The sequence below is a fragment of the Haliotis cracherodii genome, unplaced genomic scaffold (genome assembly GCF_022045235.1).
Source record: "Haliotis cracherodii isolate W230 unplaced genomic scaffold, xgHalCrac1.p SCAF_1, whole genome shotgun sequence".
Taxonomy (NCBI): Eukaryota; Metazoa; Mollusca; class Gastropoda; order Lepetellida; family Haliotidae; genus Haliotis; species Haliotis cracherodii.
Genome location: NW_027266264.1, coordinates 70,361,543 through 70,374,054, shown reverse-complemented (window position 1 = coordinate 70,374,054; position 12,512 = coordinate 70,361,543). Strand labels below are relative to the sequence as shown.

Genomic DNA, 12,512 nt, shown 5'->3' with positions numbered 1-12,512 from the left:
TACAACCATTTAGAGTGACTGTACACATCCCTTAAGACTGTCTGTACACACCTAAAGACTGACTGTACATCCCTGTAAGACTGACTGTACACCCCCTAAGGCTGACTGTACAACTCTGTAACACTGATTGTACAACCATTAAGACTGACTGTGCAACCCCGTAACACTGACTGTACATCACTTAAGACTGATTGTACACCCATGTAACATTGACTGTACTACACTGTAAGACTGACTGTACACCCCTGTAAGACTGACTGTACAATTCTTAAGACTGACTTACACCATGTAATATTGACTATACAACCATGGAAGACTGACTGTACAACCCTTAAGACTGACTGTACACCTATGTAATATTGACTATACAACCATGTAAGACTGACTGTACAACCCTTAAGACTGACTGTACACCCATGTAAGACTGACTGTACATCCCTGTAAGACTGACTGTACAACCCTTAAGACTGACTGTACACCCATGTAATATTGAGTATGCAACCCTTTAGAGTGACTGAACACCCCTTAAGACTGATTGCTCAACTCTTAAGAATGACTGCACACCCCTTAAGAGTGACTGTATACCCATGTAATATTGACTATACAACCATGTAAGACTGACTGTACATCCCTGTAAGACAGACTGTACATCCATCACAAGGGTCTGTCCGGTTTGGAAAAACCGAGGCTCAGACCAGGCGCCGGAACGGACCATTCAGCGCGCTATGTTTTCGACCAATCAGGAAGCAGGGTTTCAGTGCCTCTCCTATAAAAAATAAGAGAGAAGCCACGCACACCGTCACAGTCCTAGCACTGAATGAGAGATCAACCATGTCGTCTCGATACACCTGTATGAAGTGCCAGACCAACAGTCAACAATGTCCGTGGATGAGGAAAGTCTATTCGTGGACAATAGTGGTCTACCCACCTGATGAATCGGAGACGATCTTAAGTCCACATTGGTTTAAGAACAAGTCTGAGGCTATGACAGCATTACAACGAACTATACAACGCGCAATTGGCATGCCCGACTGTTGGAGTGGACCGTATTATTATCTAGTATCGAGATCAAGGAAAGGTCGCATTATTATCTAGTATCGACATCAAGGAAAAGAAATGTAAAACAGAGACAAGCCTCGTCCAGCTTGTTTCCAGTTTGTTTCCAACGGCCCTTTTCAGGGCCACCCCATTCTCCCGACAGAACGCTTTCATCATTTCATCCTCATCCTCCTTCCTCCCTCCACCACCACAACCACTTGCGCTTCTTCTTCTTTTTAAATGAAAGTAGAGGATTTTACGTTCGCTTCTGTTCCTTTTTTAATTTAATCATTTTATGAGCGCTTCTTCTGTCTTATTCCTCCCGGAACCGGATGTGGCGTCCTCTTGGAGGCGCACGCCTCCCCGGAACCGGACGTGTCGCCATCTTGAAGGCATGCGCACGCCTTCCCAGAAACGGACGTGACACCATCTAGGATGCGCACGTATGACCCTCTTCGCCAATCCAAGATGGCGGCACGTACGGTGGGGGAGATAACTCCTGCTGACTTTGTTACCAGATCACTGCTCTGAACTACTGTCATCGTATCCAAATTGCGTAGACTGATGCTCATGCCCTCATTCGCTGGATTGTCTGATCCAGACTCGATTATTTACAGACCGCCGTCATATAGGTGGAATATTGCTGAGTGCGGCGTTAAACTACAAACAAACAAACAAACAAACTGACACATAAATGAGAATACTAAGGTTCCAGGCCGCTAATAGCAATAACAGCAACAGCACCAAGCTGATAATGGGTTCACTGTACTGAGAAGTACATACATAAACTGTGACACAGACACGCCGACCTGTCCCCCTCATGGGTGTAGAGTTTCTGTTTCACACCGTTAAGCATGCATACACACGACACAAGTGTCAGACTCGGTAAAACAAACAAAGAAACAATGAACTAAACTGCATATAGTACATACAACTTTATGAATCCTCTATGAATTACATTGAGTCACGTTACCTATTATTGAGCCTGTGCTGTATTTCTTTTGTCTTTTTATTGCGAATAGTTAGATATAAACTCTCAAACCCTTTCCATAACCATACGAAATCTTGCGCATTGCACGAGTCCGACAAAGTTATGTATTCACGAATCACTGTCAAATTGTGATGATACCAGTTGTTCGCGAAACGTTCAGCATATCCTGCCCCATTGCCACACATGCAAAGGCAAGTCAATTCTTCACATGATATCACACGTGAACATATGGTATAGCAGGGAATTGTTTCGCACATAATTTTGGTCACTGATACGTAACATTTGGTAATATCCTCGAAAGACGCTCTTTGGGATTTTAGAGGTAATGAGGTTAAACGTTGCGTTCGAGATTATTGCACTTATATAGCGGTGTGTGTGTGTGTGTGTGTGTGTGTGTGTGTGTGTGTGTGTGTGTGTGTGTGTGTGTGTGTGTGTGTGTGTGTGTGTGTGTGTGTGTGTGTGTGTGTGTGTGTGTGTCCTTGTTTATAGCCACACTCATAGTCTAGTTATATGACAGCGGCCCCCCAAAATTCGATCAAGTCTATACCAAACAATCTTGTGATTGATATTATGAGCAAGCCATCAACCAAATAACCGAGTCTGACCACCCGATCCATTAAGTGCCCCTTCCCCCCTACGACCAGCATAAGTTGCTGGGGACTACTTCTAACCTGGAATGACCAAGTTGTAGTGCGGTAACAGGTTGTGTCATAACAAGCTAGATAAATGGTCATGACACGAAGTCGACCTGGAACATATTAATTGCACAACCAAATTTGATGCAACCATCAAAAGAAACTGATGCCTTCCACATGAAAAAATAGAATTAGAATTGCTCACCTGTAAATGCACAACACACATAGGTTCCCCATCCAGGTTTAGCTACGCCAAGAACATGGGATGTTCGCTTGGATGCAATTACGCTATGTCATGCCGCTAGACAGAAACAGACAATAGGTGATATCATTTCACAGCCCCTGACTCAGGGATAATACTACAAGTATGTTTTTAGTGTTTTTTTCCACTCAGTTAATAAACTAGTAAAATGCTCGGAAAAAACGTGCAGTATATCTACAATTTTGAGAGAAACTATGTCCATTTTAATTGAAATCTGGTTGGTGTCGCCATCTGGTTGGTGGAGAAAATAGCTTTTAATATATTATTTGTTTTATTGTTAGGGATCAATTTACCAGTGAATAACGTACATCACTGAAAAGACAATGTAAAAAGCTTTCATATGACCATACATGACCATGTTGAAGAAATATGTTAGATCTTGACTTTGGAAACAGGTCGACATGGCGGCCATCTTTAAATTCCATTGACAGTTATAGAGAAACATCATTTTTCTTTATGATTTTACAATTTTGGTGTTTTAAAGCATTGTTGCAATTATCCCATTCATCCATTACATTAACATAATCTACCACCACATCTCAATAAGCAATCTTCGTCACAATTGGGGGGAATGGGGTAACATTGTATACAATGTCTCAGCCCCCATGTAATATATTTTCATTTTGTTTTCTATATAGGATAGCACAATGGTTCAGGTAGTTTTTGATACACAGTTATGGTGGTTTTATTGTCATAACTCAATGGAATTTTGTTTTACCTACTCACAAAATTTGAAAATGAAGTAAAAAAACCACATGATTTTCACTGAAAATTAGAATAACAGTTTTAATGAAACAAAATGTTTTCTAAATTCAGATAACCGAACATTTTCCCCCTGAAAATTCACGCACACACTTGCAAGATTACTACCCCTTGAAATCGTGTGAATCGTCCTTCATACAATAGCAAAAGTGGTTGTCCCAAATCAGTCGCTATGACGATACGATGACTCGTGCATTTGTTATCATCGTGATATGATACAATATAGGTCTGCCTACTACCACTGAATATCATATGTGTATAAGTCCATCGGGAACTGTATTCTAGCACTGTTTCAACCAAAGTGATGTCATATATATGTAAATATAACAACAACAACGAACAAGCGACCTAGTGCAGTGTTCAGGTCAGCACACGTATAGGCAAGTTGTGCTACGTTTACTAATTGTTTCGCACTAGGACGGCATTGCTATTCAAATGCTGTTTACCACGCTTCACTTCCTACGCAGTACGTCACCGGATGATAGATTCAGTTTAGGGGTTGTTCTAGTCTAGTGATTCACAAGGGAATATATTGTCAGCCTGCGGAGCTTCTTTGAGCTGTTTTAAATGATAAATTTCTTTACTGTTGCATGAAGAGACTTTTTATTAAAGGTCGTGATAAGCCAGGTAATACTGAAGCAACAACCTGTGTATGCACAACACTGCACACTGTTTGGTATGAACGCAGACAGTTGAGGCTACCTTTCATTCAAAAACAGGACCAAATACAAGGTACCCAGCGTTCGTTTGGGTGTTCATGATCAGGAATTTCACAGCCAGGTAGGAGTCGGGTAGGGGCCACGACCAGGTACCCAACGTTCGTTGAGAGTTTTATGATCAGGGATTTCACTGCCAGGTAGAAAACAAGCGGCCCAAACACCATGTTTCAATGTCAGTATTGTCAGTGAATGATTCAATTTCTTTCGGCAGTAGTGAGTGAGTGTGGTTTTACGCCGCTTTTAGCAATATTCCACCAATATCACGGCTACCCCACTGCCCCCTTTCGAATTCGGTAGTAAATGAGGGTATTGTAAGCGGTTATGGGGCATTGTTGCGTCAAGTGTTATTTCACTGGCACACACATTCAAATGTATCAGGATGAGTGTATATATATCAACCATATCTCATTATAGGTATGCACAATGTTGTTACCCATATACCAATTGTTGTGAGACAGGTATCTACAATACTGAGACACATATACCAATTGTTGTGAGACAGGTACCCACAATACGGTGTAATACATATACCAATTGTTGTGAGACAGGTACCCACAATACTGTGTGACACATATACCGTTTGTTGAGAAACAGGTATCAATAATATTGTGTGACATATATACCGAGTGTTGTGAGATAGGTACCAACAATACTGTGACACATATACCGATTGTTGTGAGACAGGTATGCAGAACGTTTTTACACACATACCGATTGTTGTGAGACAGGTATCCAAAATACTGTGACACATATACCGATTGTTGTGAGACAGATATCCACAATGCTGTGACACATATACCGATTGTTGTGACACAGGTATCAACAATGCAGTGTGACACATATACCGATTGTTGTGAGACAGGTATCCCCAATATTGTGTGACATATATACCGATTATTGTGATACAGGTATCCGCAATACTATGTGACACATATACCGATTGTTGTGAGATAGGTACCCACAATACTGTATGACACATATACAGATTGTTGTGAGACAGGTACCCACAATACTTTGACATATATAACGATTGTTGTGAGACAGGTATCCACAATACTGTGTGACACATATACCGATTGTTGTGATACAGGTACCCACAACACTGTGTGACACATACACCGATTGTTGTGAGTTAGGTACCCACAACACTGTGTGACACATATACCGATTGTTGTGGGACAGGTACCCACAATACTGTGTGACACATATACCGATTGTTGTGAGGTAGGTATCCACAATATAGTGTGACAAATATACTGGTTGTTGTGAGACAGGTATCCACAATACTGTGTGACATACATACCGATTATTGTGATACAGGTACCCACAATACTATGTGACACATATACCGATTGTTGTGAGATAGGTACCCACAATACTGTATGACACATATACAGATTGTTGTGAGACAGGTACCCACAATACTTTGACATATATAACGATTGTTGTGAGACAGGTATCCACAATACTGTGTGACACATATACCGATTGTTGTGATACAGGTACCCACAACACTGTGTGACACATACACCGATTGTTGTGAGTTAGGTACCCACAACACTGTGTGACACATATACCGATTGTTGTGGGACAGGTACCCACAATACTGTGTGACACATATACCGATTGTTGTGAGGTAGGTATCCACAATATAGTGTGACAAATATACTGGTTGTTGTGAGACAGGTGTCCACAATACTGTGTGACACATATACCGATTGTTGTGAGACAGGTACTCACAACACTGTGTGACACATATACCGATTGTTGTGAGACAGATACCCACAACACTGTGACACATATTTCGATTGTTTTGAGACAGGTACCCACAATACTGTGACACATATACCGATTGTTGTGAGACAGGTACCCACAATACTGTGTGACACATATACCGATTGTTCTGAGACAGGTACCCACAATACAGTGACACATATACCGATTGTTGTGAGATAGTTACCCACAGTACTGTGTGACACATATACCGATTGTTGTTAGATAGGTACCCACGACACTATGTGACACATATACCGATTGTTGTGAGATAGGTACCCACAACACTGTGACTCACATGTCGATTGTTGTGAGACAGGTACCCACAATACAGTGTGACACATATACAGATTGTTTTGAGATAGGTACCCACAATACTGTGTGACACATAAACCGATCGTTATGAGATACGTACCCACAACACTTTGTCACACATATACCGATTGTTGTGAGACAGGCACCCACAATACTGTGTGATATATACCGATTGTTGTGAGATAGCTACCCACAATACTGCGTGACACATATACCGATAAATGTTTCACAGGTACCCACAACACTGTGTGATACATATACCGATTGTTGTGAGACAGGTATCCACAATACTGTGAAACATATACCGATTTTTGTGTGGCAGGTACCCACAATACTGCGTGACACATATACCGATTGTTGTGAGACAGCTACCCACAACACTGTGTGACACATATTCCGATTGTTCTGAGACAGGTACCCACAACACTGTGTGATACATATACCGATTGTTGTGAGACAGGTATCCACAATAATGTGAAACATATACCGATTTTTGTGTGACAGGTACCCACAATACTACGTGACACATAAACCGATTGTTGTGAGACAGGTACCCACAATACTGTGACACATATACCGATTGTTGTGAGGAAGGTATCCACAATACTTTTTGACACATGTACCGATTGTTGTGAGACAGGTACCCACATTACTGTGTGACATATACCGATTGTTGTGAGACAGCTACCCACAACACTGTGTGACACATATTCCGATTGTTCTGAGACAGGTACCCACAATACGGTGACACATATACCGATTGTTGTGAGACAGGTATCCACAATAATGTGAAACATATACCGATTTTTGTGTGACAGGTACCCACAATACTACGTGACACATAAACCGATTGTTGTGAGACAGGTACCCACAATACTGTGACACATATACCGATTGTTGTGAGGAAGGTATCCACAATACTTTTTGACACATGTACCGATTGTTGTGAGACAGGTACCCACATTACTGTGTGACGTTACGTCGCAATCATCAATATTCTAGCTGTATGACGATGGCCTGTGAATAATTGAATAATCGAGTCTGGGCCAGGCGGGGTTCTATGGCAGGAAATCAACAATTTCACCAAACCTGAACACTTGATCCAAGTTTGTCGCCTCTCGTGGCACGCAACTGATGGCAAGGATTATCTAATGATGCTTCAGAACGGATGGAAGTAACTACATGATAATGACATTGCAGTATATATAAAAAGCTGTGATCATGAATACAAATTGATGAGATGATAATGCCTGATGATGTAGAATATAAGGTTACTAAAATACATATGACAACAACATATTACACCTGATCTGACCAACCAGCGTTCTGATAACGTACATGGTGTTCGTCTTTGTAAATGTGGGTGTTTTGCCAGGCGCAAAGATCGGGGATGGAGAATACACGCTTTACTGAAGAGGAAAAGGCGGAGGAAAGAAGATGTTTTCAATACCTGGTAGAGAAGGGTCTTGATAATGCTGCTATTGTCAAGAGGTTTGACACCATAGCTGAGAAATACGACAAGGTACAGTTGACATACAATAATATTAAAATACTAGCTCTGTAAGTTCATTGAGAACAGGATCGGTCGGGTAGCCTGGTGGTTAAAGCGTTCGCTCGACACGCGGAAGACCCGGGTTCGATTCCCGACATGGGTACAATGTGTGAAGCCCATTTATGGTGTCCCCCGCCGTGAAATTGCTGGAATATTGCTAAAAGCGGCGTAAAACCATTCTCAGTCAGTCAGTCAGTCAGTCATTGAGAACATCGCAGAACACAAGGCACGAACGGAGTAAGTGTTGGGTACAAGTACGAACTTCAATGCTGTGTGTAGGGCGTACACAATATAACCAGGTACAGCGGAGTGTTCCGTAACAAAGACAACATATATTTATAGATCACCACTCCATTGTGCATGATATCCTTAAAAAAGGTTTGTCAAGGCACAGAGTGCTATATACGAGACTTCAAATGTATCTTTCTATTTTCCCATATCAAACATGCTGGTATATTTGTTTTTCACTGTGATCACATTATGTTTGCTGACTCATATATTTGTTCAGATGCAGAATATAAATGGCAACAAGTTGCCGAAATGGATGGGAGAGAGTCTAGCGGCTCTGTATACCCGCAACCGACAGACTGTCAAGATCTTGGATGTAGCTGCAGGAACTGGATTGGCCTCTCACGAGGTAAAATGCGACCTGTTGTGGAAGGTGTTACATGAATGTAAAGACCTCTGTTGGTGCAGGTTAAATGGGGTTCAACGTCGCTTCCAAGATTATTGCACTTATATAGCGACGTGCATGCACGTGTGTGTGTTTGTGTGACTGCTTGTACTAGTCCGGACTAATGCCGATTTATAGTGCTAGCTCACTGAGATACCATGCTGCAGTCTAACATGAATACCCCACTCAGACACAGTATACTTACTCCGAGACGACCAGTCCTTGTTTAAGCCCCTTAATGCCGAGCGCCAGACAGGATAACAACAAGAACAATCCTTTAACATCTTTTGGTATGACGCGGCCGGGGATCGAACCCCGAACCCCCCTTCTCCGGGCGGACGCTCTATCACTAGACCACGGAGGCGGTTCTCGGTTGATGAAGGGAATTTGTTTGTATGTTTTTACGCCGCTTTTAGCATTATTCCAGCAATATCACGGCGGGGAACACCACAAATGGGCTTCACACATTGTACCCATGAAGGGAATCGAACCCGGGTCCTAGGCGTGACGAGCGAACGCTTTAACCACTAGGCTCCCCGATCGCCCCCCGTCAGTTTATGAAAAGTCGGACCATATCGGCATATGAGAAAGAAGAAGAAAACAGTTTCTCCCTTGTCATTTTATGTGCTGATTGAACCTGAATTGTGGTATGCTGGACAGATAAAATTATAGAGTTCGTTTATGTCCCAGATGCGGAAACACGGATTCCTGCACATTGATGGTCTGGAACCGTCTGTCGGGATGCTTGAACAGGCCAGGAAAAACAACTTGTATGAGCGATACATATGTGACATTCTTGCTGACAACACCCTGGATATTTCTGATGGTGAGAGTAGGAATGGTTGCGTTAGACACGGTTTTAAGACAAGAAGTAGACAACATATACTGATAGCACGGACAGCCGAGGTTAAGAGAGAAATGGGATAGAGTAGATGTCTCATCGTGAAGGTAGTGTCAGTTGATGTAGACGTGACCGCTCGAGAAAGGAATAACGCAGATATACCTGATATAAGGAGACTACCGATGAATTTGCCTTTGACGTTTGTGATAGAATATTTGTTAACATGATAAATATAATATCTTTCCCATCGTTAACGTATCAAACACAATATTGCCAGCGTCTGAAAATTAAGACATGTTTCAAATCATATTTATGTAAGTTTTGAGAACAATTTGTCACCTGGTTCTTGCTTAGTATGTATATGATACAGAACAACAAACAAACACCCAAATATTGAGACTTGGCCATACATATGTCCGTGGCTTGACATGGTTGTTTCAAAACAGACAACCATTTTGTGATTTCAGAGCCACCAGAACGAAGGCCCCCATGCCCTTCCATAACCAGATATTACCTGCATGTGTCTTTGTTTATTGCAGAAACATACACTATAGTAACAGTGGTCGGTCTCAGCTCCGAGATATTCAGTAAACTGTCCATCAAGGCATTCGAGGAACTGGTGCGTGTCACGAAATCAGGTGAGAACAAATTGTTATGGATTTTAATGAAGAGCGTAAAAACAACATATATTAAGACATACTGAAGGATTCATGTAAGTCATCGATCTACTGTTCTTCATCAATGCTGCCTTCTGACCCGTCAAGATCCGGGTTAGAATAGGTCTTCAGCAACCCATGCTTGCCGTAAAAGGCGACTATGCTTGTCGACTAACGGGATCGGGTGGCTGACTTAGTTGATGCACGTATTCGATCCCAATTGCGTGGATCGATGCTCGTGATATTAATCACTGGATTGTCTGGACCAGACTCGATTATTTACAAGCCGCCGTCATATAGGTGGAATATTGCTGAGTGCGGCGTTAAACAAGAAACCAACCAACCAACCAGCCAACCAACATCACATTGATTCCATCGTGTAAGCCAAATGCAAAGCATACAACCGTTCGATGTGTCCAGATATGCTATGAAACTGAAACTAATTGCAACCTTTCTTATATGACGGTAGGTTGATGTTGAATTCTGCAATTATGTCATGCTAATCATTATTTGAACATTAACTGTTTTACATTAAATGGGGCTTAAACATCGTGTTAGCCAAATGCAAAGCGGACGACCGTTCGATGTGTCCTGATATGCTATGAAACTTGTCGTCTGGTCCAGACTCGATTATTTATAGAGCTTATTATTAAACAATCTTTATTGCCTTCTAGGTGGCCATATCTTGATGAATCACTTCGACTACATCTTCGAGAGCGATGTCCTCCGTGCGAATCTCTCCAGCCTAGAGAACCGTGGGCTATGGAAACTGGAGGACAAGCAAATTATGCCCGAGATCAAGAAGGGGATTACCGGTCATCTGCGTGTCTATAAAGTTCTGTAGTCCTACACAAAGAGGAAACAAGGGGATTACCGGTCATCTGCATGTCTAGCACGTTCTGCAGTCCTACACCAAGAGGAAACAAGGGGATGACCGGTCATCTGCATGTCTATCACGTTCTGTAGTCCTACACCAAGAGGAAACAAGGTGATGACCGGTCATCTGCATGTCTATCACGTTCTGTAGTCCTACACCAAGAGGAAACAAGGGGATGACCGGTCATCTGCATGTCTATCACGTTCTGTAGTCCTACACCAAGAGGAAACAAGGGGATGACCGGTCATCTGCACGTTTATCACGTTCTGCAGTCCTACACCAAGAGGAAACAAGGGGATGACCGTTCATCTGCATGTCTATCACGATCTGTAGTCCTACACAAAGAGAAAACAAGGGGATTACCGGTCATCTGCGTGTCTATAAAGTTCTGTAGTCCTACACCAAGAGGAAAGTCTATTGTATTTAATAATCATGACCCATACTACTGTTCAGCCTTTTCTTTCGCTCTATTAAAATGATGGTGAAAAGATCCCTGTTTAAGTAAGACTTACTTACTTGCATGCGTCGATCTAGTTTACTACTGACTACCTCCGAGTGTGTGCATGTGTGGGTGGGTGCATGTGTGGGTGGGTGCATGTGCGTGCATGCGTGCGTGCGTGCGTGCGTGCGCGCGTGTGTGTGTTATAACCAATATCGCCATTCTCATAGCTCATTCTACATTAAAAATAATCATATTCACATAGTCGACAAACAGTTATTTGATAAAACGGTCCACATGACACTGACTAACGTATAACAACGTGAACCAATCAAGGTGAATGTGTTCAACACAGACCTCTATATTCATAAGATCAGAAAACCAGGCTGACACAGTACCTGATTGAATCCAAGATAAAAGCAAAACTTGATGGGTTTAGACCAATGTAAGACAAAGCTATCAAATTGGTCAGTACGTAGTACGTCATGATCCGCAGAAAAAGCTGCAGTTCAGAAAAATTTCGAAGTCATAAAATGTATGAAAGAAAATCATACAAATGTTTAAACGCAAGTGTTCTCCGAATATATCACGAGTAAATTCTTTGAAAGGCATTACATAGAAGTTACGTAGAGCTTGGCTAAGTTGGCATTACTTAGAAGCATCCTTACTTGATAACGGTATAAGTATCTATATCGAAACGTCGCTTTTACAGTAAAAAAAGAAGTTGTTATCTATAAATTGTATCTACTTTGTCATCCGCCAACTTCTAACTAATGCCTAGCAAATGATGTATCCGTGGTCGACCTTGTGACATGGCAATCAACACCATCAAGAGCCTCGCCCGACCAGTTTTGACGGTCCAACGGTAGAAGGACCTATACCGAAACGTCGCCTTTACAGTAAATAAAGAAGTTGTTATCCATAGCTTTTGTCACCTCTGGTATCGGCATAATATTTAAGTGGTTTCATGTGAGCCACC

At 42.0% G+C, this 12,512-nt stretch overlaps 1 protein-coding gene across 1 annotated transcript; it reads left to right on the top strand.

The window, feature by feature from the left end:
• The first annotated feature begins 4,327 nt into the window (after window positions 1-4,327).
• LOC139468130 (methyltransferase-like protein 27) lies at window positions 4,328-11,061 on the top strand. The gene is made up of 6 exons (XM_071249895.1): window positions 4,328-4,468; window positions 7,871-8,017; window positions 8,556-8,684; window positions 9,411-9,546; window positions 10,101-10,199; window positions 10,892-11,061. Exons 2-6 carry the CDS (start codon window positions 7,886-7,888, stop codon window positions 11,059-11,061), a joined length of 666 nt encoding a protein of 221 aa, XP_071105996.1. The 5' UTR covers window positions 4,328-4,468; window positions 7,871-7,885.
• The last annotated feature ends 1,451 nt before the right edge of the window (window positions 11,062-12,512 follow it).